At 43.3% G+C, this 22,485-nt stretch overlaps 1 protein-coding gene across 3 annotated transcripts in view; it reads left to right on the forward strand.

Moving 5' to 3' along the window:
* Positions 1-22,485, forward strand: part of LOC126544339 (uncharacterized) — an 803,357-nt gene that overhangs the window by 151,644 nt on the left and 629,228 nt on the right. For 2 of the 3 annotated variants that reach the window (XM_050191622.3, XM_055062080.2), the window contains exons 7-8: positions 10,750-11,071; positions 14,868-15,062. In XM_050191622.3, the coding sequence (XP_050047579.2) occupies positions 10,750-11,071; positions 14,868-15,062 (517 nt within the window). The remainder of the gene's footprint in view (positions 1-10,749; positions 11,072-14,867; positions 15,063-22,485) is intronic. The other variant, XM_050191623.3, reaches the window with a different exon arrangement.

The raw sequence follows: 22,485 nt of genomic DNA on the forward strand, positions 1-22,485 counted from the left end.
TTCACTCACCTTCCCTGTTCCTCGCAGGACCACTCCCTGCTCTTTTGCTATGATAGCAGGTAAACGCTTGAATCTGGGTTTCCTCTGTCTATTTGTTATGACATTGTTGTCATCATTAAGTTATAGATATTATCATGCCAGTGTGTATACACTTCCTCATCCTCAGCTTCACCCTTGCCATATGGCAAAGAAAAACAAGACTTTACCCAGCACTTGGTGATTGGTGTGGGGCTTTGTGCACCATGCATACTCTGAGAGTAGTGTCATCATTGTATTTTGGAGGCCACAGCAGACAATATTGTAGTGGACGAAGATATGTAGTTGTGTGCATCGCAAGTATGATGGTGTTCTTGAAGAGATAGCACTGTCCACTGCGAGAGCCTGCTGCTGTCACTACAAAGTAGATCAGAACTGTACGAATTGCTGAAATATGCTTATATTTTTTTTTTTATCATCAGTCTTCATCATCATTTCTGTTCAGTGGCAAACTTGTAAGGAAATACAGACTAAATGGTCCATTTACACTGATATTTCATTAATGTAGTTATTCTTTGTCAAAACCTCCAGGTAGGGGTGTTGTCCTCTTCCTTTTCATGGAGACTTCTCTTGTACTGCTCACTTCATGCTCTTCGCAGTTTGATGTTTGTTGTCTTCACTCCTGGGGTAATACAGACGCATGTTGCCTAGGGCACTTGATCTGGTCTTCCCTGGTGCCTCATGGTAAGGGGCGTTCAAGACATCCTACTGTTTTATTGTTTTGACAGCTATTTAGGGGTCGCTGAACAGTAAAGTTGAGCTGTCCGATCCCTTACAAACCAGGACAATCTGCCAGGGTTTGATGTCTCGAATATTAAGCTGATGTTTGGTGTACAGTGGTAGGAACGCTGCTACGATTGCTCCAATCTACTACATTTGGTTAAAGCTGCTACATCCATGCTACAAATGAGAGAAAACGCTCCAAAGCTGCTCCAAGACGAGTTGTGCCATGCAATCTCTGAGCCCACTGCAAAGAGGAAGCGGAGTTGTCAGTGCCAGGTGGCAGTTGCCACAACCCTTCAAAAATAGTTCCCTCTTGTCTCTTGCCATTCATAAAGCTAAATGAGCTAAAGGGTCACTGAGCTCATCCAATCCATTGCACGCTCGCACATATTCGTGGTCTGCCGTTAGGAAACTCTATGTGCCATATTCGCGGGTTTTGCATAGTTTAGGATGAAGTTTTGTCAGACCTAGTAGTGCGCGCACTGCCCGTTCCACATTGATGGTGTGCCTCGCATTTCCACTTTGTATTACCGGCATGGCCTTGGTGGGAGAGGTGTTCCTCAACCGATGGCGCACACTTCATCCATTCGGCATAGTGGCTGTGTCAGGGCACTCAGCAAACTGAAACTTACCCCATTTAATCTTTATTAGCTGCTTTGCTGTGTCGTCTGTGCTCGTAACATAGCGGATTTGTATCTCTCTCGTTTTACTAGCTAGATGACTTTAGGCCTAAAGTAAATTTGCTCAAATGGCCGCCCTGCCTAAGTTATGGGGTTTTACGTGCCAAAACCACTTTCTGATTATGAGGCACGCCGTAGTCGAGGACTCCGGAAACTTTGACCACCTGGGCTTCTTTAACGTGCGCCTAAATCTAAGCACACGGGTGTTTTCGCATTTCACCCCCGTCGAAATGCGGCCGCCGTGGCCGGGATTCGATCCCGCGACTTTGTGCTCAGCAGCCCAGCACCATAGCCACTGAGCAACCACGGCGGGTCCACCTTGCCTACAACGTGACTGTATTGCTGTCAGTTTTTTTTTTTTTTTTTTGCCTTTGGGTGGCTTGCTTTACTGCTAAAGATGCGTAGTGTTTTCTTTTTTGAGTGTACAGGTTGACTGAGTGCAGCCACGTGATGGTTGTAATTTGTTCGTGAGTGGTCGTATATGCGCATTATCTTTCTCAAAAATATTTGAAATAATGTGCGCGGGTACTCTGTAATTATTTTCAACGTGCAGGCATAGTGTCCAGTCCGCAATCATACACAATGGTCCTACTTGACTGCTACGAAATTTGCTCCAAATAGTCATTTTTGTTTCTGCAAAACCTGCTCCAGAAACGCTCGTGGCCATTTCCATCACTGGGTGTCACACCTTCTCTTTATTGACAACTTGTACTGCTGTTGCTCTTCCTTTATCTTTACACACTCTTGGGGAATGATCTTGTCAATTACTCCCAGGAGATGATCTGCTGGTAGTAATGGGCTGGTTACATAGGTGGCAAAATGAGGTGTGCAATCACTGTAAGACAGGTTGCAATACTGAACAGCAGCTTACAGAATACATTACCAGCTGCCAGGAAAATTTGGGTATAAGCCTATGTACATCTTGAGGTCACAGATTAACTGCTCCGCCAGAACGCCATGGTATGGTACGGTGTAATTAACCATGGTGTTATCCCCCCTTTTCCCTGCCTAAGTTCTTAGCCTTTTTACTTCTGAATGCTGGACTATTGTTGGAGACAGTCACTTTCATATGCTTAAGCTCATCACATTGTATGACTGAAATGACAGTGTAAGAGTCTTCGGTTTCAAGTTTTACACCTGCTATTTGTGTACATTGATAATAGCAATAGAGAGATGCTTGCGTTTTGAACACACTCTCCCTCTTAGGCTCAATGGCACTATTCACTACAATTGCTTGAATATAGAGAAACGACAAAGAATGAAATTGTCCAACTCAAGAGATCAGGTAGAATTTGCGGAACTGTCAAAACTGATCAACAAGGAGAAAATACAGGATATTTGTAAGTATAATGCAAGAAAGACTGAGGAAGCAGTAAAAAATGGACGCAGCATGAAATCAGTGAGGAGGAAACTTGGCATAGGACAAAACAAGATGTGTGCACTGAAAGATAAGCAGGGTAATATCATCAGCAATCTTAAAGATATTGTAAAGACAGCAGAACAATTCTATACTGACCTGTACAGTACCCAGAGCAGCCACGATACTTCCATTTGAAGTAGTAATGAGCAGGTTACAGAGGCTCCTTCTATAACTAGCAATGAAGTTAGAAGGGCCTTACAAGACATGAAATGGGGAAAAGCGGCAGGAGAAGATGGACTACAAGTCGATTTAATCAACGATGGAGGAGACATAATGCTTGAAAAACTAGCGGCCCTTCATACAAACTGTCTATCGACTTCAAGGGTTCCAGAGAACTGGAAGAATGCCAACATTATACTAATCCACAAAAAGGGAGACATTAAAGAATTGAAAAATTATAGGCCCATTAGCTTACTTCCAATATTATATAAAATATTCACCAAGATAATCTCCAGTAGAATAAGGGCAACACTGGACTTCAGTCAACCAAGGTAACAGGCTGGCTGCAGAAAGGGATAAGGAGATAAAGTGGTTGGCTTTATTGGTGTTTAAGAACTTGGCTGTTTAGGCCAAAGTTGTGCATTTGGTTCAGTTGCATGATTCCCATATGGCTGCCTGAATAAGATGCTTCCATGCTGGCGACTGCACATAGTGGTTTCTGTAATGATTAGTGTAATGATCTTGGACAGTCAAGAATGCTTTCAGCAGTATCAACTTGTTTAGCTTGTGTAGTTTACACTCTCTGCTCTTGCTAAGCAGCAGAATAAGTACAACTGATTTTTGTGGTAACTACAGATTGACGATATAATATAGTCTCTCTTATTAAAAGTAGTATAAAGGACTACTGCCCAAGTGGTTATTTGTGATTGCCTTGTTGCACTTTTGGACTGGGTTTACAGTGAAAGAGGACAGCGAGCTTTTCCTCCAGTCACTCCACTTGTTACTGTAGTATGTTCCACAATCCAAATGTTGTACCATTTCCTTGCGGTGCCGTAAAGAAAAAAAAGTATGTTTAATCTCTTACCTTTAGGAGTCATCAATTCGTTTTGTCAGCAAGCGTACTCATGAAACTTTATCCAGGAAGTTGGAAGTGCTCATTTCCCTTAAAAATTTGTCTTCATGACGTCACCTTATGGGTGGTTCATCACTTGCGCCATGGCAGCTCTAAACTGCTTCTTTTTTTTAATTGCCTGTTTTGAGTCTGAAGAAGCCAAAAAATTCCTATGATTACATCTAGCTGACAGTCCTTTGCAGCTCTTATGTAATCTTGTCAAAAGAATTCAGAGTGCTCTTCCACGTTGATAAATCTTCACAGTACCTTGCTCAGCGAGTCCTGCCACAGTTGCGCCTGTCTTGGAAGTGTCCCAGGTGAGGAACTCTGTTGAGCTGACTCTGAGTTCCAACCTGATCGGCTCTTTGCCGTAGGTCTAGTACCTCTGGACAAATCTGTGTCCATCTTGGTGTCAGCCGGTTATAGTATGAACGGACATCAGCTTCAAGTTGTCATAGCTGCATCAGAAATGTAAAGAAATACAGGTGGAGTGGTCTATTTACTCTGACATTGTATTAATCTTTCTCTTCTGTGCCCCTACCCCTAGGCATGGTCATTGCCTTCCTTATCTTTATGAAGGCTATGCTTCTCTTGACCTAGGCACTTCACAAAAGTAATTATTGCCTCACACTTCCTATTCATCTTCAGGATTCCTTTCTCAGACAGGTACTACAAGTTTCGCAAGAATATGTTGTCTGTGTAAACACATATTGACTCAACCAATGGTTCTAAATTTGCTTTGGTTTTATTTATTTGGCTTTCTTACTTGGTGGCCAGCAACAGTGTTCAATGAGACTTTTAGAGGTTTGTGAAACTGGTGAAGACTAAGGAGACAATGTGAGACCAGGAAGGTGCTACTTGGCAAGGTTCTGTAATGTCAGAGAGGCTGTATAACAGCACTGAGGTGTTACAAGATTGGCAAAACTGCCGTCATCAATCTTTTTTATGCCCACTTAAAGGGCCCCTGAAACGGTTTGGACAAATTTTGTAGGCACATAGAATACAGCTAAAGTTACTCATTTGCACCACAATATTTGTGAAACGTCTCATATTAACAGAGCTACAGACAATTACAAGTTACCCTCCTCCATAGCCATGCATTTTCTCCTCAACTCGTTCACCGAGTGATCGGGGCTAAGCTCCGCCTTCACTGGCTCTGTGTCATGATGGCACATCGTGTCGTCGACTTCTGGTTCTCTAGGAGCGAGTGCACGAAGCCTCTCCAAACTCTCCACCAGCTGCTTGGCAGTCGACCCCCAAGCGAGAGCTATGGAAGCAGTGTGCGTTGCGAGCATTCTGTCGTAGCACCGAACGTGTCTGTTATCCCGGTAACCACAGGCGAGCTAGTCGTTTCAACGGATGACTGGAGGCATAAACTCAAGCTGATGAAGGAACTTTAGTGTAGACATACGTGAGCAGCCTGATCGGTCTGCACGGTCCAGCCACCTGTTGGCGCAGAGCTTAACCAGCCAAACAAAGCGCTAATATTGCTCTAACCAAGTGTAAAACATTTTAAACATTTACAAAAACAACGTGTTAACGATTACACTCCTGCAAGAAATTTACACCAGCAGCAAAGAAGAATACATTTCATTACTGCTACTGTGTGTGGTTGAGCTCTGTGCCACCAGGTGGCTGCACCGTGCAGACCATTCACATTTGTGCTTCTCATCCCGTAAAATTACACGGTCAAACGGCCAGGCCCTGTCCCCTTGGGCTTGCGTTCACCCTAATACCGGACTTGCGAAATGCTGTTGCGTTAGTAATAATCCGGTGTAAAGTGACAGCCACAAATGCGCAAATCCTGGCGCCGATCGGATAACGGCAGTCCGACGCGCTGCAGCCAGTCCACTCGTCTGCTGCCTTGCAGAGGGACACGATGTCGCAGTTTGACATATTGCCAGTCGCTACGTTTGCAGTCCACAACGCAACAAAGTCGAATCATAGTGCTCGTGAAAAGACTGAGACCGACTCCGACTGCAGAGCTCTCATCGAAATGGAGCACGTTGTAACACAAACAGATGACGCTTGCTGTGTGCCGGAAGTGCTTAAGTGTAGTGAGAAATTGTTCTTGTGTATTCTCTTTCTGTTACTTTCTTTTTATAGAAACAAATTAACTAACATTATAACTATTACGAATATTTGTTCACCATAAAGGTGGAAAAATTATCGATGACGCGCCCTGAGCAGCCAGTCAGATAGCTCGTCCTAGTGACATCAATTGAGTGATTTACGTCATATGGTTAGGGGCGGCTGGAAATTCCACCGAGCAGTGTGCTGCGATCGGCAGCGATGTACATTTTTAAAACCTTATAATAAATTGCACGCTTTACGCAGAGCACTCAGATGCGTCAGTTAAGGATCAGGAGGACCTACTCTAACGACTCAGTACGTTTGTACAAAATCATCAAAATCGTTTCAGGGGCCCTTTAATTATGAAGATCTCTGCCAGTGATCTACAATTATTCCTTTGTTGCATTAGCTGACACTATGCTATGCCTGCAAATGTTCTATTCTCATCACACCCCACAATCCTCTGCCATCCTCAACTGTACCCGCCGCAGTTGCTTAGTGGCTGTGGTGTTGGACTTCTAAGCACGAGGTTGCAGGATCGAATCCTGGCCACGGCAGCCGCATTTCGATGGGGGCAAAATGCGAAAACACCCGTGTACTTAAATTTAGGTGCACGTTAAAGAACCCCAGGTGGTCCACATCTCCGAAGTCCCCCACTACGGCGTGCCTCATAATCAGATCGTGCTTTTGGCACATAAAACCCCACAATTTAATTTTTAATCCTCAACTGCATTTTCCTTGCCTTGTCACCCATTCTGTTACTCTAATTGGTTATCTGCTCTATGCATTACATGACCTGTTCGACCTGGCACGTTTTAAGACGTATCGAAACAAAGTGACGTCTTTTCTACGCCGAGCAAAACAAGAGTATATGGAAAAGTTATTCAACCCAGACGTGTTAAAAAGGAGTGACCTTGTATGGAAAACAATAAATGAAATTTTGAATCGAGGTGCACATGCCAGCGGCATACTTGAAGTCTTAGTAGACAACATACCACTGGGTGGAAAATTATTAGCCAAAAAATTGAATGATTTTTGCGTGTCTTTGGCAGATAGCAATAGTGCACCCCCGAATGTCAAATGCCTTGACTCGCGAGTTCCTTCCACTGCATTCTTGATGCCAACAGACACCAGTGAAATCGAAGCTTGCCTCTTGACCCTCCGCAACAGTAGCTCACGGGACATAGATGACCTTAAGATTCAGCCAGTAAAATATGTAGCCGATATAATAAGCCCAGTCCTAGAACATATTTTTAATTGTTGCCTCGAACATGCAGTGTTCCCTAAACAAATGCAGATTGCTAAAGTAACCGTTGTTCATAAAGGTGGAGACAAAAACGACCTATCAAATTATTGTCCAATTTCTATTCTTCCGATTTTCTCAAAGTGTTTTGAAAAGATACTGTATACGTGAATGTCTAGTTTCTGTAAGAAATTTAATATACTAACGCCAAGCCAGCATGGTTTTAGGAAGAACTTTTTGACTTGAGACTGCACTTCTAACCCAAAAAGAACTAATCTTAGAGTCCTTTGAGCAAAAGCTTTTCACTCTTGGTATTTTCATCGATTTCTCGAAAGCGTTTGACCGCATCAATCACCAAACAATGTTAGCCAAACTCGAACACTACGGTTTTCGCGGAAAGTGTCTTGACATAATTAGGTCCTACCTCAGTTCTCACGTCCAACAAGTAACAGTAAACAACGAACTATCAGATGTTAAACATATTTCTTCTGGCGTTCCGCAGGGAAGTGTTCTGGGACCTCTGCTTTTCCTCCTTTATGTCAACGACATAGTCTGCTTAAGTAAGATCCCAACATTTGTGATCTACGCAGATGATACCACTCTGTTCTTCCGAGCAGCACATGTACGAGATCTTGAACAGCAAGCTACAGAGTGTCTGCGCCTACTTCATAAATGGTCTGAATCGAACTCGCTAATCATAAACACGAAAAAAAGTAAAGCTGTATTATTTAGGCCTCGTAACAAGATTGCTTCTACTCCACAGATCTGCTTAAAGATGGGTTCGTCGTCCATTCAAATAGTTCCCGTGGTCAAAAGTCTGGGTGTTTTCTTTAACGAAAATTTATCGTGGGATGATCACGTTGAAATGGTCAGGGGCAAGTTGTCAAAGGTTGTTGGCATCGTGTCCCGACTGCGATATTTCCTACCGAAGCATGTTAAGCAAATGCTGTACAACGCACTGTTTTCTTCAGTCGTTAATTACTGTATCTTGGTCTGGGGCACCACGTCATTTACCAATATCAGATGGCTGCACATGCTTCAGAAGAGAATTGTTCGAAATATTGTTAATGCTTCGAGATTTGAACATATCGCACCAATCTTTGCGTCACTTGGCATCACCCCCCTTCCCCAACTGCATCAAAATTTACTGTTAAGGCGGTATAAAACAAGTATAAGACAGAATAATACATTTATGTTAGACCTGGCAATTTTGAAATGCAAGGAACTTAAGTATGCTACCCACACTGGCTTCACGTGGTTTGTGCCTAAAACGCGAACGAATTATGGTCGCCAAATGCTTAGCTACATTCTTCCACAGACGTTAAATAATGCGCTGGGAATTGATGTAAATTTATGTACTGCTGAAACATTTGTCATAGTGCTTTGTGCTTGTTTTTGTTTTTGCCTGTAATGTTCCAATACCGTTTCATTTGTGTCAATGTTACTATTACGAATGCTTTACACATGCTGTATGATACACTGCGATACTGTTGCCAAGTCATTGTAGGGTGCGTGGACCTATGTCAAGCCTTTCTTCTGGCTTTTTGTCGACGCACCCAACATCCTCATGATGTTGAATAAAGAATTGAATTGAATTGAATTGAATTGTTCAACAACACTTCACTTCTGCCTTTGATCTCAACTAGATTATAAAATAAACCTTCCCTGTTATTAGACAATACTTGCCAAGTATTATTCCCTTACAGGCATTAAGGAGCCTACAATTTCACTTGAAAGGCTGCCTGCCCTTTCCTTTAACCTCTTAAAATCTTTCCAACCTTTTGTCTTAATTGTGATGCACCTATAAACATGAATTTCTTAAGATGTCCTCACGAAGCAATGCGTCCAGTGGGACCAAGATTGCTGAAATTTTATGACCAATATTCCATTGATGCCATCCATGTTGTGGTGGAGAACAATACCACTGCGCTGATACTATGACCTTCAAGATCAGGTTACATGGCAGACTTGGGTATTGTTTCATGTCAACACAGCAGCAGAGCTTCAAACACAATGGGAATGAAGAAAAGGACGGGAAGGCTGTGAAATGCATAGTAGAAGCAGCTTGTGATTGCCAATAACTCCTCTGTTACAAGGCACATTCCACACCTTTTTGTCACATAAAGTATTTGACCTGATGCCTTTTAATACCAGACACATTCCACACCTCTGTTAAAAGGGGCTGCTGAACCTTAGAATTGAAGGATTTTACCATCTCAAGTGTGCCATGACTATGGAGTATACTTACTTTAAAATGAAAATTTTTGGTGATGTCACCGTCATAACCTAGTGGTGGGCTAAACGTACCAAGCAGGCTTGATGAAAAAAAATTCTACTGTAAGCGCACATTTCCTGCTGATATGATTTTCATTCTGTATTGTCGTCAACTTCACTGACAGGATAGGTAGCAGAAGTGTTGAAACGACCGTGAATGCCATTGGGTACAGTGAGACATTGCTGTGGATTTTGCGTCATGCAAAAATGAAAGTTATGATTATGATATAGCAAGTGGTGGTTGTAACAGTAACATTGATAAGCAAAACCGGGTGATGGAAGCATGAACGTGATTTGTGCAGGAGAAAAAAATGTGGCCTTTGTTAACAGCATATTTATGTCAACCAGCTGAGCTGCAACTCTAGTTACTGATCCAAAGTTCTTAGCTAATATTGTGATGCTAACATCCAATTAAATAGTGCTGATTTTTTTCAATTGTTACCTACTTAAGTGACTCTCCCTTAACTATTTCTGCCTTTAGTTACGTCCTTAACTTTTACGCAGGAAATGACGAAAGTTGTACCAAATTTTCCAGAAGCTTCCCAGAAATGGCACATGCAGGCAGCCATGTTTACAATTCAAGCATTTAAGCAGCCCATAATAAAGAGAAAAACTACACTCAATGCCACTAACATTAACAAGCACCACCATCTAGTGTTCAACTGCAACTAAAGCAAGCTCAATTGAATTGAATTCAGGGGTTTTACATGCTAAAAACACGATTTCATTGCGAGGTAGTAAAGAACTCCGGATTAATTTTGACCACCAGGAGAGCTTCAACATATCCCCAATGCGCGGGACATGAACGTTTTTGCATTTCGCCCCCCCCCCCCTACCCCACCCGAAATGCGGCTGCCACAGCTGGGATTTGATCCTGTGACTTTGTGCTTAGCAGCGCAATACCATAGAGCCACTAAGCCACCATGGCGGGTCACTAAAGCAAGCTGACGAATATATTCGTCATATGTTCACACTGCGCAGTAGTATATTTCTTCATGACAACTCTACTCGTCATTGGCTGTATTAATACAAATTCCCTAGACTATAGTGGTCAGCAATAGAGAAGGGGTTAGCAACAGAGAAGTTGTAGCATACGGTGGAGTAGTAAAAGAACACGAAGAAAGCTCATTCAAAGCACGAAAAGAAAGTAAACACAACTCAAGTTACAGAAAATGTTTGTAAAAAAAGTGCTTACATATCGTGATCTGAAAACTGACCATGCTCTAAATTTTTTTTTTATTTCTTGCAGCTAAGCCCTGGCCGATAGCCTCTTTTGCGCTTGTCAACCATCATCCTACAATTGAGGACAACTGTTCATCACATCCTGTCACTGCCATGTGCACTACTCTGGAAGAAAACACTGCCGAGATGCAAAGAACAGACATTCAGCCCCTCTCACAAAATAGGATGCCTCTTGTATCAACATCTTCATCTGAATGTGTTTCTGCAGTACCTGGGCCCATTCAGTGTTGTGCTGAACACCGTAAAGACAGTGGTACTGTGATACCACCACTGCGATGTAGAGAAGCAAGTGGGGGAAGGAATCACTACAGGAGGGCACCACTGCGGAGGTTAGATTTTAAGCTTAACTTATAAAACTTCTAAACAGGTGCTTTTTTGCCAACATTTGAAATGCTACTTCGGGTTATGCCTATTGCTAGCAGCTTCTGGTGACCGCTATGCCACTCAGGTATTGCTACTGCTCCCAATGATGGTAGGGTTACTGACTCGGGCCTATTGTTCCTGAATAATGGTCCCAGCAAAGAACCACTTGTTTAATTTGTGTGCAAGACGAAGTTTCATTTTGGCCCTTGTCTGAGTTCCCAGCATGGACGAAAAGTGTTTTCCCATTTTTGCTGTCTTCATTTCTTAAGCTGTGATCAACAGTTTGAAAGCATATATTTTTTTCACCTAGGGGAGCCAAGAAGGGACTGCAGCATTCTTTTTTCATCATTATTGTTACCTTTTGCAGTGCTTCTATTTGTGGAGGCAGCACATTGAAAAATGCATGTTAATGGTCTACAGAAAAAATTATTTGAGAGCAGTGTAAATTTAGCATAAATTTAAAAGTTTTATGCACATCGAGTTTTCTTTCTTACAGATATGACATGTTGCAATACTATGGTTGATCTTCACATTATAGCAGCCAGATTTTTCTCGTAGTCTAGCCTATGCACCTAAACTGTTCATGCTACAATCTAAAACTTAACTACACCAGACATTTGTGCTAAGTGTAATACATAACTTCGTCACTTGCCAGGCAGTGCTGACTTGGGGAAGCATACAACCTACAACCATTTACATCATAGGGAGCCATGGCTACCTTTGCATCTCCTTTTTTTAATGACACTGAGCTCGAAATGCCTGTTAACTTGCAAATTACATTGTTACAAGTACAACTTCAAAGCAGTGTACCTTTCTCAAAACCATACCACATGCAGATAGACATCCACCTGTCACCTAACGTGCCAGGAATTACTCAATATCTGCCCCACACATGCATTTCCTGTTGCAGACGTCGTCACCGGTGCAGAAGTCGTCATAGCATGGACATGCTGTACCCAACAGGGCCAGCAGTAGATGTGCACTGCACACAATGTAAAAAAGAGTCATGTTGTTAGTATTGCTATGCAGTAATTGCTACTAGGTACCTTGAGACCTTGAACACAAATTCTGGAAAGCTACCATTCACAGATAACAATTGTATAATATTGCATTCAGAGTTATCATTCAGGGCGACAATATAATGTCCCGTTGGTAATAGGCAGCTGTGGCTCTGTTAAGCCCTGTTCACTCTGGTAAAGCTGTTTCCGGTTGTGTGATAAAATGTTCATTGCTGCCTGCCAAATCTCGCGATATGTGCTGTGTCATTTGCAAGATCATTTCTCACAGATTTGTTCCAAATTCATGGTTAGTGTGAGAGCGTTTGGTCTACGTGTGTATCCAAAAAATTTTGCCCATTCTACGCATTGTGGGAATTGGAAAGATTATCTTACACGAGCCAGCAAGCCAAAAATCCTGCGTTCTGTCTGGCTTATGACAAGTGATGCTTCTTCTCCTGCGATGAAAATTGGTCTCGGACCAATTCGCGCAATGAGGGCTTTTTTCAGTCAGCAACAAGATTAACGACTGGAAAATGTACGTCGTGTGACCAGAAAAGCCCTTCCAGTGTGAACATGCCCTTCATGTATTCTGGTAGATAATGCATGGATTATCCTCTCTGCTTTCCTGAAGTTGCTCCCAGCAGTTTCCACTTACAAGATGTGAAATGTATGCTTTCTAAGCATCATTTTATATCCAGCAATGATCTGATTAGGTTAATTGTTAGCACATTCATGTGCTAGCAGAGCACAGTTTTATGCAAGAATTCTATGCAACTTAATTAAGCCATTTGGTAAATATCTGATTATTAGTGGAAATCGTATTTGAAAGTGTGTTTAAAATTTCCTGGTTATAAAGGCTTATAAGAGCCCATTTTGAGCTTGCTCTCATGAATGTGTTGTAATCATTTTTAAAATTAACCACTCCTCATTTTAGTGCTATAAAGGCACTGGAATAAATGAAACTAAAGCTGACAGGATAATACTAAACACGCAGAGAACTAAGTCCACTTCTTTTTCTGCCTAGCTTCTTGGTATCAGAGGAGCCTTCTCACTACTTTTCCTTTTAAAGTGAAGCTTTCTTTGCCTCTTCCTTCGACTTTCCCACTGCTGCTGCTGCTGGGGCTTCTGTGACTGCTGCTGTCACGAACACCGCGTCGTGGGGGGGGTCAGAGCATGTATACAGATGACAGGCGCGAGTCAGAGAGGAAAGGCGATGGGAGAAACTCATTTTCACCCCACCGCGTTGAATGTGCACAATGCCCTCTGGAGCTCCATGGCCGGCGCCACATTAGCTGCTTGACAGCTATAGTTATCTGTGACTCCCCTCAGAAGCATTGCAGAAACTGCAGCGCTTTTCTTTCTAATAACGTGCGAGGCCAGAGGGGACGCAGATATAACTGTAGAGAGTAGGGAGGAGAAGAGGCAGTTCCCATTCAAGGAAGTGGGGAAGGTGACATGAGATGGCAAGGAAACCCTATTACTATACGACAGCAGTTACGGGGAAACTGGATAAGCTGAAGTTCAAGGTACGGTACAGTACATTGCTGCTATTTCTGAAAAATAAATGCCATGCAAATATGTCAAGTGGGCAACTTACATAGGGCATGCAGAAGTAGAGCTGCAAATAATTAAAGTGCACCGCAGGGTCCAGGGGACACTACGGAAGCGGTCGACCGTCAAATCAACACTTCTGTGCCCGCCACGGTAGATTTGCGGCTATGGTATTGCTAGAGGTCATGGCTTTGATCCCGATCGCGGCAGCTGCATTTCGACAAGGGCGAAATAGAAAATGCACGTGTGCTTAGACTTTGGGACATGTTAAAGAACTTCACAGTGTCAAAATTAATTCGGAGTCTGCCACTATGGCATGCCTCCCCCCCCCTCTTTTTAAAAATTTAATTGCAAGTGTTGTAAGGTGGCTGAGTACTTAGGATATTATGATAGGCAATAATGTAAAAGATTGCATAAATCATGTGCTGTAGATGTATTAATGTTTAATGGTTGCAGAGCAAGGTTACAAATACTAATTGTGAAGATGTTATGTAAAAAGTCAAAAGTGTAATTGTTTTGTGCTGTATAGGTGAATGCAATGCCATTTTCTAAAACAGACTAGAAAAGTCTGCTAGACACCCTTCCAGGTAAACTCTCTTAGCTGAATCCTCTGATAAAGTTAATTGTTGGGGCATCCATGCTAAGCTTCTTATAGATGCAATGAACTCCTGGTAAGATGGACAAATGTCTAACATCTTCTCATGTTCTAGTAACGGGAACCTGCTTTATGCCTTTTGGAATACTCGTGTTGTTTGAAATGCATGGTCTAATTCTGTCCTGCTGAACCATTCATAGACAAGATTACTTGCTTCTAAAGGCATGCTCATGGATATTCCAAACTTTATTTATTGTGCTAAGAATTTTGTGGTTGTCAGGTTTAGAGCACATCACCAGGTGAGAAGTAGCTGAGATACTACAGCCTCTATCTGTGTAATCTGCTGAAGACATTAGAGTTCCTACTCGATGACAGAAGCTAGATATTTTTGTGGTATATTTACTACTGAAAGTGTTTATGAGGTATCATAATAGACTTGTAGAAGAATATGGTGGCTCAGCTCATAGCAATCATAGGTGCAAGTGTTCATGACTAGGTGCTGTGAACACTTGAATTGTTCTGTGCAACTGGTTTGTGAGAACCAGGAGTGTCTGATTGATGCATCGTTTGTGCCATTTAAGGCTTCTTTGACTGTGTATGGCTGTGCTTTCCACACAGGGCCAGTCACCATGGTAGTACATCTGACTGTGAGTCAGACTCAGATGCTGTGGATCGCAGTGGAGCTGGGCGTGATTGTGGAGGATTCTCTGCAGCAATGTGGGAGCGCATTCGTTTCTTGCGCATGGCAAGCTCTGAATCCACAAAAGACAGCAGCAGGAGCCAGGAGCGAGCAGGGTCAGTAGAGAGCAAGAGGTGGGCTGGTTTGGAGTTTTGTGACCACTTTCTTTACCAGCCATTCTCAGATGAATCCCTGGCTGAATTGGAATTGTGATTTTTGATGGACTTTCCATATACTTGACTTTCCTGAGGCAATCATTTTTTCACTCTTGAATAAGAATTCATTGTGTGCAGCTCCAAAATGCATGAGTAACCTCAGATGTCATTGTGTGTTCATAGAGGTGTGTGTGTAGTTGTCGCAGTTAGAGCTATGATGCCGGGGACAGGAAAGGCAGGAGCAGCAACACAATTACTAATACTGTTTTTCTGGCTGTATGATGTAAAAGCAAGCCATGCAAATGAATGTAACTAAGTATGGCACAATAGAGAGGAGGCACTGAAGCTAGTCTCTCACTTGGGTCATTTTGATAAATATGAGGTACATCTTGATTCAGATACTAGAGTTATTTTTATTTGTTGAAAGGAAAGCCTTTGGAATATTTGAAGTTAATGGTTTCTGGAAATTGGGAGTACTGCCTCACTTTTTCACTGCAATGAAATTCCTCCGATGAATAATAAATGCTTCTATAAATTACACACAAGGAGAGAGAGAGACCTGGAGTGTCATAAATATTCAGTAAGGGGGTGAGAACCAGTGGGTTTTCACCAGCCACTCCACCGTTCAGCCAGAATGTCTGCAGAGGCAACCTATCTAGATGAGGCTGTTTTCCCCATTTTTCCTCCACCTTTTGGGGGCTAGTGAGTAAGGGGCTTTCTCCTTCTTGTCATTTCTCGCATGCTGTATTTATTTTGTCTCATTTGTGTGTTATATTCTGATGGTAATCCTTCATCATGGGAAAATTTGCAGAAAGAAAAATTAACACCACTATAAGTGGTACTGCAGAAATATGGAGGGGTCTTAAAACAGATATAACATTCTGTTAAAAACCTTCCTACTTAATTTAAGTACTTGAAACAGATAATAAAATGAATGGGTAGTTGGCCAACGTGACAGCAGTTCTTGCATTTCTGCACCGGTAAAAAAATTTAAAGAAGGTGCAAGTACCATATGGCACACATCTCTGCCAGGTTCCGGTACCACTTCTTATGAGTGGCTCCTCATATGGCACTGTCAAACCAACATTGCAATGACGTTTTCTATGAATACAGAGTTTTGTGGAAATTTATACTTTGGTCTTGGTACTTTATTTTGCTTCAAAGAGTACAGCAAGTTTCATCAAGTAGTTTTACACACTTAAGCAACGTCATGCCACAGCAAACTTTTTAGGACCATCCAAGATTACTCAGAGAGACCGACACAAATGCTATTTACAAGTGTTATGAGTGTCCTATGTACGTGCTTGAAGATTATTTTTTCCACAACCTGAGTGCAATGGTCACAACAATATGAACTTCGGGAACGAACATAAAACATGTAGGAAGAGCAGCTTCCACATGTTTCCTCTGCTCACACTTCATGCTAAGTGCACTCCGAATATTACAACCTAAAATCCATGCACTTGGTACCTCGGCAGACTTCCAATGAAGTGATAATGCAAATAAAGTGTAATTGTTATAATGAAGGTTTCTTGTATTTCTAAGCTTCAAAGAAAGGGCTGTTTTCTATAATACCTATCATCTGCTTTTTCAAGTACTTTGTGCCACACTTTTGTTTACTCAGGTACTTATTTTTACCATTGTGTCCACAGTGTTCCACTTTGTTTATCAACCAAGCGTGAGCCGTAAAACTTCAAATGAAAGTGAAGACAGTTCATTAATTTCAACTGTTAATAACTTCATAGTACCCTGCTACCTCGCATAACAATGCAATCATTCAAAAATACGTTGTCACTAGCAGTGTTAGAGAGTCAGAAATAAGCATCTAAATGTCAGTATTGTTATTAATCATGCTGAGCTTGATTTACACTGCCTAAAGGTTTCTTGATAGAAGAAAGTAGTGAAACCATTATTTTAGTTTATGTCAAGCAGTTTTCTTAAGTATTACATGCCTGTTTTGACTAGAACGTTATTGATTTCTGTGTCATAATCTTAGGCAAATTCATTTCGCCGTTACAGTACTAACTGCATATTTAGAAAAAGAGAAACATTCTGAATAGTCTTCATTGAGGACGTGATGTTTTGGGGGCCAACAGCAACAAAACAAATACGATACTTGGTTAAGTGCTCTTTACCACCTGTTTCACACCTTACATTGTGTATTTGAACTTGACTACATACACACATGAGTAATAAACACCTTTCGCAAAATAAATGAAAATATCTTGGTGAGCTTCAGTCACCCTCTGTATATTTCAGAAAAAATTCCGGAGGAACCAATCTTATGTTGATGTCTTTGTAAGCGATAGCTTGCACATTACAACAAGAGACGTTCTGCAGATTTCAGTGATGAATGCGTCCTTCAGCCACTATGGTGGACCTTACAGAGAAAGCTGAACTGTTATTTATCACTGAAATGTGTTAAATCACAAGACACGATATGCTTGACCTCGTCGAAACGCATCACAGTGCCACAATATGATGAAAGACATACAGCAAATTTTTGTGATGAACGTGTCCCATAACTTCTATCTTCATTGTTAGCTAGAAGATGCTTGCGCTCACTTTTTATAAGTAAAATTGTTGCTATGTGCCATGCCTAACACCCCAAGCATCTCAAAGCGCTGGCTTGCACAAGGGAAATTCATAGAGGTGTTTTATGCTGCCTTTTAATGCAATTAGCATACTTTGCTTACTTCAGGCACTTTGAGTTTATCTATCTAGACTTGCACACCAACCCAGTTACCCAAGTTGTCTACTAGCTTGGGCCATAGGTATGCTATTGTCGTGGTTCACTGATAATGGGAACTTTAATTGCGAGAGGCCATCCTGTCGCACTCTATTGGCACATCCAAGAATAGGGAACGCAGTCCTCTTCTGTTGAGCCTGCACGCACTCTCAAGCAGATTGTCGTCACCATCGTGGCTCGATCCCGACAGGGGCGTGGCATTGGCCTCCCTCCAGAGTGAGCATCATCCCAATGTGCAGTGGATAGTAGTCAGTGCACAAATGCAGGCTGTACATGTCACTCGGAGAGATAGGGCTTCATGCGCACCACATGGACAGTTTCAGGTACATGTTGGTAGTGTTTCGAGAGAGGTGGTGTCAGCAATGACTGCGTAGGTGACATAGCTGAGGCGGTGCAGAACTTTATACGGTCCGAAGTACTACCGTAGAAGTTTCTCAGAGAGGCCACACCGTCTAATAGGCGTCCATATGCAAACTATGTCGCCTGGTTGATAAACGACAGATCTGTGGTTGAGGTTATACCAATGGATATCATGGTCTTGCTGGGTGGTTTTTCGAACACGCGCAAGCTGCCGGGCTTCCTTGGCACACTCTGTAAAATCAGTGGCGTCAAGTCTCTGCATCGCTACAATCACGAGGCAGCATAGCGTCAAGCATTGTTGTTACTTCTTGACCTGGAGAAGACCGAACAGCGCCATTTTTGTAGTTTCCTGGCATGCCATATTATATGCAAAGGTGACATATGGCAGAATTTTGTCCCAATTCATTGCTCCATGTCGATTTACATAGAGAGCATGTCAGCGAGGGTCTTGTTCAGTCGTTCGGTAGGCCCATTCGTTTGAGGATGGTATGTGGTTTTCCTCCTATAGGCTGTGCCATTGAGTGTGAGCACACTTCTTAAAAGCTCCGCTGTGAAAGCAGTTCCTCTGTCTGTTATGATGACAGCTGGAGACCATGTCTTAGGATGATGTTCTCAATAAAAAATTGTGTTGCCTCAGCTGCCATGCCACTCGGAAGTGCATTTCGTTTCTGTGTACCTGGTGAAGTAGTCTGTGGTGACTATGACCAATTTATTTCCGCTGGCAGATATCGGAAATGGGCCAAGAAGGTCCATCCCAATTTGGGCAAACGGCGGCTCTGCCATTGCAACAGGGTGCAAGAGCCCGACGGGTTCAGTGAATGCGTCACTGACAGTCAAGGCAAGTTCTGACGTAATGCTTCACCTCTGCTGCAAGCTTTCGCCAGTAGTACTTGCTTCTAATTTGCGCCAATGTTCATGTGCAGCCGAGATGGCGGGAGGTGGCGTCGTCATGGCATGCCTGCAGGATTTCTTTGCAGAGAGTATATGGGACGACTAAGAGGTAGTTCAGCCCTGTTGAAGAATAGTTCTTTCTATAGAGGATGCCGTTGTGCAAGCAGAATGATGATAGCCCCTTTGAAAACACATCGGCACACTTGTAGGTCGGCCTTCCAAAAAATCAATGAGTGAATGGAGCGCTTGATCATCTTGTTGTTGATGTAACCAGGTGGCAGCATCAACATCTGCTGAAAGGCTTGCGTATTCATAATCATCAGTGCCTGGTGATTCAATTGGCGATCTTGAGAGGCAGTCAGTATCAAAGTGCTGCTTCCCTGATTTATGGACCACTGTCGTGTCATACTCTTGAAGTCCTAGGCTCCAGCATGCCAAACGTCCAGAGGGTTCTTTCATGTTTATCAACCAGCAAAGCGATTGATGGTTGCTCACTACTTGGAAGGAGCAGCCGTGTAAGTGCGGGCAACACTTAATGACTGCCCATACTACAGCCAGCCAGGCATTCCTTCTCTGTGGTGGAATAGTTGGGCTCTGCACATGACAGGGTTCTGCTTGCATAAGCAATGACTCGATCGGCACCATCTTGCCACTGAACGAGCATGGCGCCTAGGCCCACGTTGCTGGCATCTGTGTGGATTGATGTAGGTGCATCCTCATCAAAGTGAGCGAGCACAGGCGGGGCTCGTAGGCACTGCCATAACTCTTTGTGTGCCGCTTCCTGCTCCTCTCCCCATATATATGCGACGTCTTGTGAGACTGGTGAGCAGAGAGGCAATGCACCCAAAACCCTTGATAAAATGCCAGTAATAGGTGCAGAGGCCCAGGAAGCATCACACGGCCTTCTTGTCCTTGGGTCTTGCAAACTTTGCGATGGCAGCAGTTTTATCAGGATCCAGTCTAACACCATCATGACTGACCACATGAACCAAGAACTGAAGTTCTTCAAAACCAAAGTGGCATTTCTCTGCTTTAAAAGTGAGTCTAGTGAACCATATGGCTTGAAGAACAGAGAGGAGCCATTTGAGCTGTTCTGCGAATTACATCGTCCAAGTATACCAAGCAAGTTTTTCATTTGAGGCCAGACAGAACGGTGTCCATTAGTCGCTGAAACGTGGCCGGGCCTGAGCATAAACCAAAGGGGAGAACCTTGAATTCGTACAGCTCATCTGGCGTCACGAAAGCAGTCTTCTGTCGATCACACTCATAGACTTCAATTTGCCAGTACCCACTGTTTAGATCCATAGATCCTGCTGAGAGAATCATCTATGCGTGGCATTGGATAACCGTCTTTCTTTGTAACACGTTTTAACTTGAAATAATCAATACAAAACTGCAAGCTACCATCCTTCTTTTTTGCGAGCGCCACTGGCACTCCCCAAGGGTTTTTTGACGGCTTGATGACATCATCCTCTAGAATTTTCTGGACCTGCTACTGTATTGCCTCGCGTTTTTTCTGAGCCACATGGTAGCGATTTTGTCAAATGGGTCTTGCAGTCTCCTCCGTGATTATGCGGTGCTTAGCCAGCGGTGTTTGGCCAACTCAAGACGTGGAAAAGAAACAATCCTTAAATTGGTCAAACAGTTCAAGGAGCTTTTGTCCATCTTTCGGCGTTAAACATGTACCAACGTCGACGATGGGTACATGTCGTGCCATATCAGCCATTGTGTCCTCTTGAGCAGCAAAGCAGTGTTGAGCATTATCGATTTCATCACGATATGCTACTGCGGTGCCTTTGCTGATGTACCAGCATTCATTGGTGAAATTTGTCAGCAGCACGTCAGCACGTCCTTCTGTTAAGCTGACAATGCCATGAACGATGGCAATTCCTTGACGCAACAGAAGTGCGGTTATTTGTTTGGCTACTCCGTCTTCGGTGTATTGTGTGTTGCAAATAACCGGAACAAGACTGCATGATAGGGGCGGTATAAAGACATCGGCGGTGGTGGCACGTAAAGATCTGTGTTGTGGTTCTGCAGCACAGGTCATCGTGTCTTTCCTAGTAGAAAAAGTGACCACGCCGTCACGTATGTTAACCACAGCGCCATATTCCTGCAAGAAGTCCAGGCCTAGTATGAGCTGTTTGCAACACCGTGATAAAATGACGAAGGTAGTGACAAAAGCTATATTACCGATCGCGAGTCTTGCTGTACATTTTCCTGTAGGTGTCATCAGCTGACCTCCGGCATTTCGAATGGAAGGGTCCGTCCATTGTGTTTTAACCTTCTTAAGTTTGTCTGCCAAGGGCTCACTCATTATAGAAAAGTAAGTTCCAGTGTCCACTAAGGCCAGTATTTCATGCCCATCAACGATTACAGGGAGGTTGGCACTCAAAATTTGATCGACGTTTGGCTTTCATAGTTCGTCAATCTGCTGCGTTCTTGGCAATACTGCGGGCTTTTCAGCAATTCGATTACGTGCAACCCTGCCCCCGAAGGTTGCTGCTTTCAATTACCCCACCATGGGCTGGGAGACCTCCTCCCATGTCAGCAAAACTTCAGCGGTTTGGCGATGAAAAATGGGTTGGAGAGAGCGACCGTGACTGAATGGTAGAGGATCTCACTTGCCGTCCTGTAAAGCTGCCATCAAATGGGCCACAGCTTTCATCAAGCTGACGGCGTGTAGTGACAGGTGAATTTCCCTGGTAGCCAGCTTGACAATGAGGGCAGAAGCGGAAAATGTGCCCTGGTTCTCCACAATTGTAGCACAATGGTCGGAAATCGGCAGTGCACCATATATCGGTCCTGTTAACCTGTGGGGTCGCCAAAAAGGCTCTTGTTGGGCCCAGGATGTGACAGGGGTGCACTGGCGGTACTGTTTCATCGGTATTGCCGACAGTGGACGACTGATAGTGTCAGCATAGCTGTAAACGCTTGGCTCAAAACATGGTTTAGGGCCTGGTTTGGGAGGTGCAAAGGCTTGTCAGAGTTCCTGCACACAACTTCAGCAACGGAAGTGACTGTGAACTCCTTCAGCGCTGATGCTTGCTTTGCAATTGCAATTTCCTCGCACACAATCTCCCTTATCAATTGGGCAAGCGAATTGTCGTCGGTAGCCGCCAGTACTGTGGCTCCTGCAGATGCTCCGCCAGCGTGCTGGTCATTTGCTGGTGATGTTGAGCAGCACCCGTTCGATTGCTGTGGCCTCTCTAATAAATTTGTCCACTGTTGTTGGTGGGTTGCGTACAAGGCCAGCAAAGAGCTGTTCCTTGACGCCACGCATGAGATGACTCAGCTTCTTTGGCTCGGTCATGTTGGGTCATGTTGGATCGGCAAACATTGATGACACCCTCATTTGGCATTTGGATACGCAACTCAAGAAGGCATTGAGCGTTATCCCAT

This window comes from Dermacentor andersoni, chromosome 1 (genome assembly GCF_023375885.2).
Source record: "Dermacentor andersoni chromosome 1, qqDerAnde1_hic_scaffold, whole genome shotgun sequence".
Lineage (NCBI taxonomy): Eukaryota > Metazoa > Arthropoda > Arachnida > Ixodida > Ixodidae > Dermacentor > Dermacentor andersoni.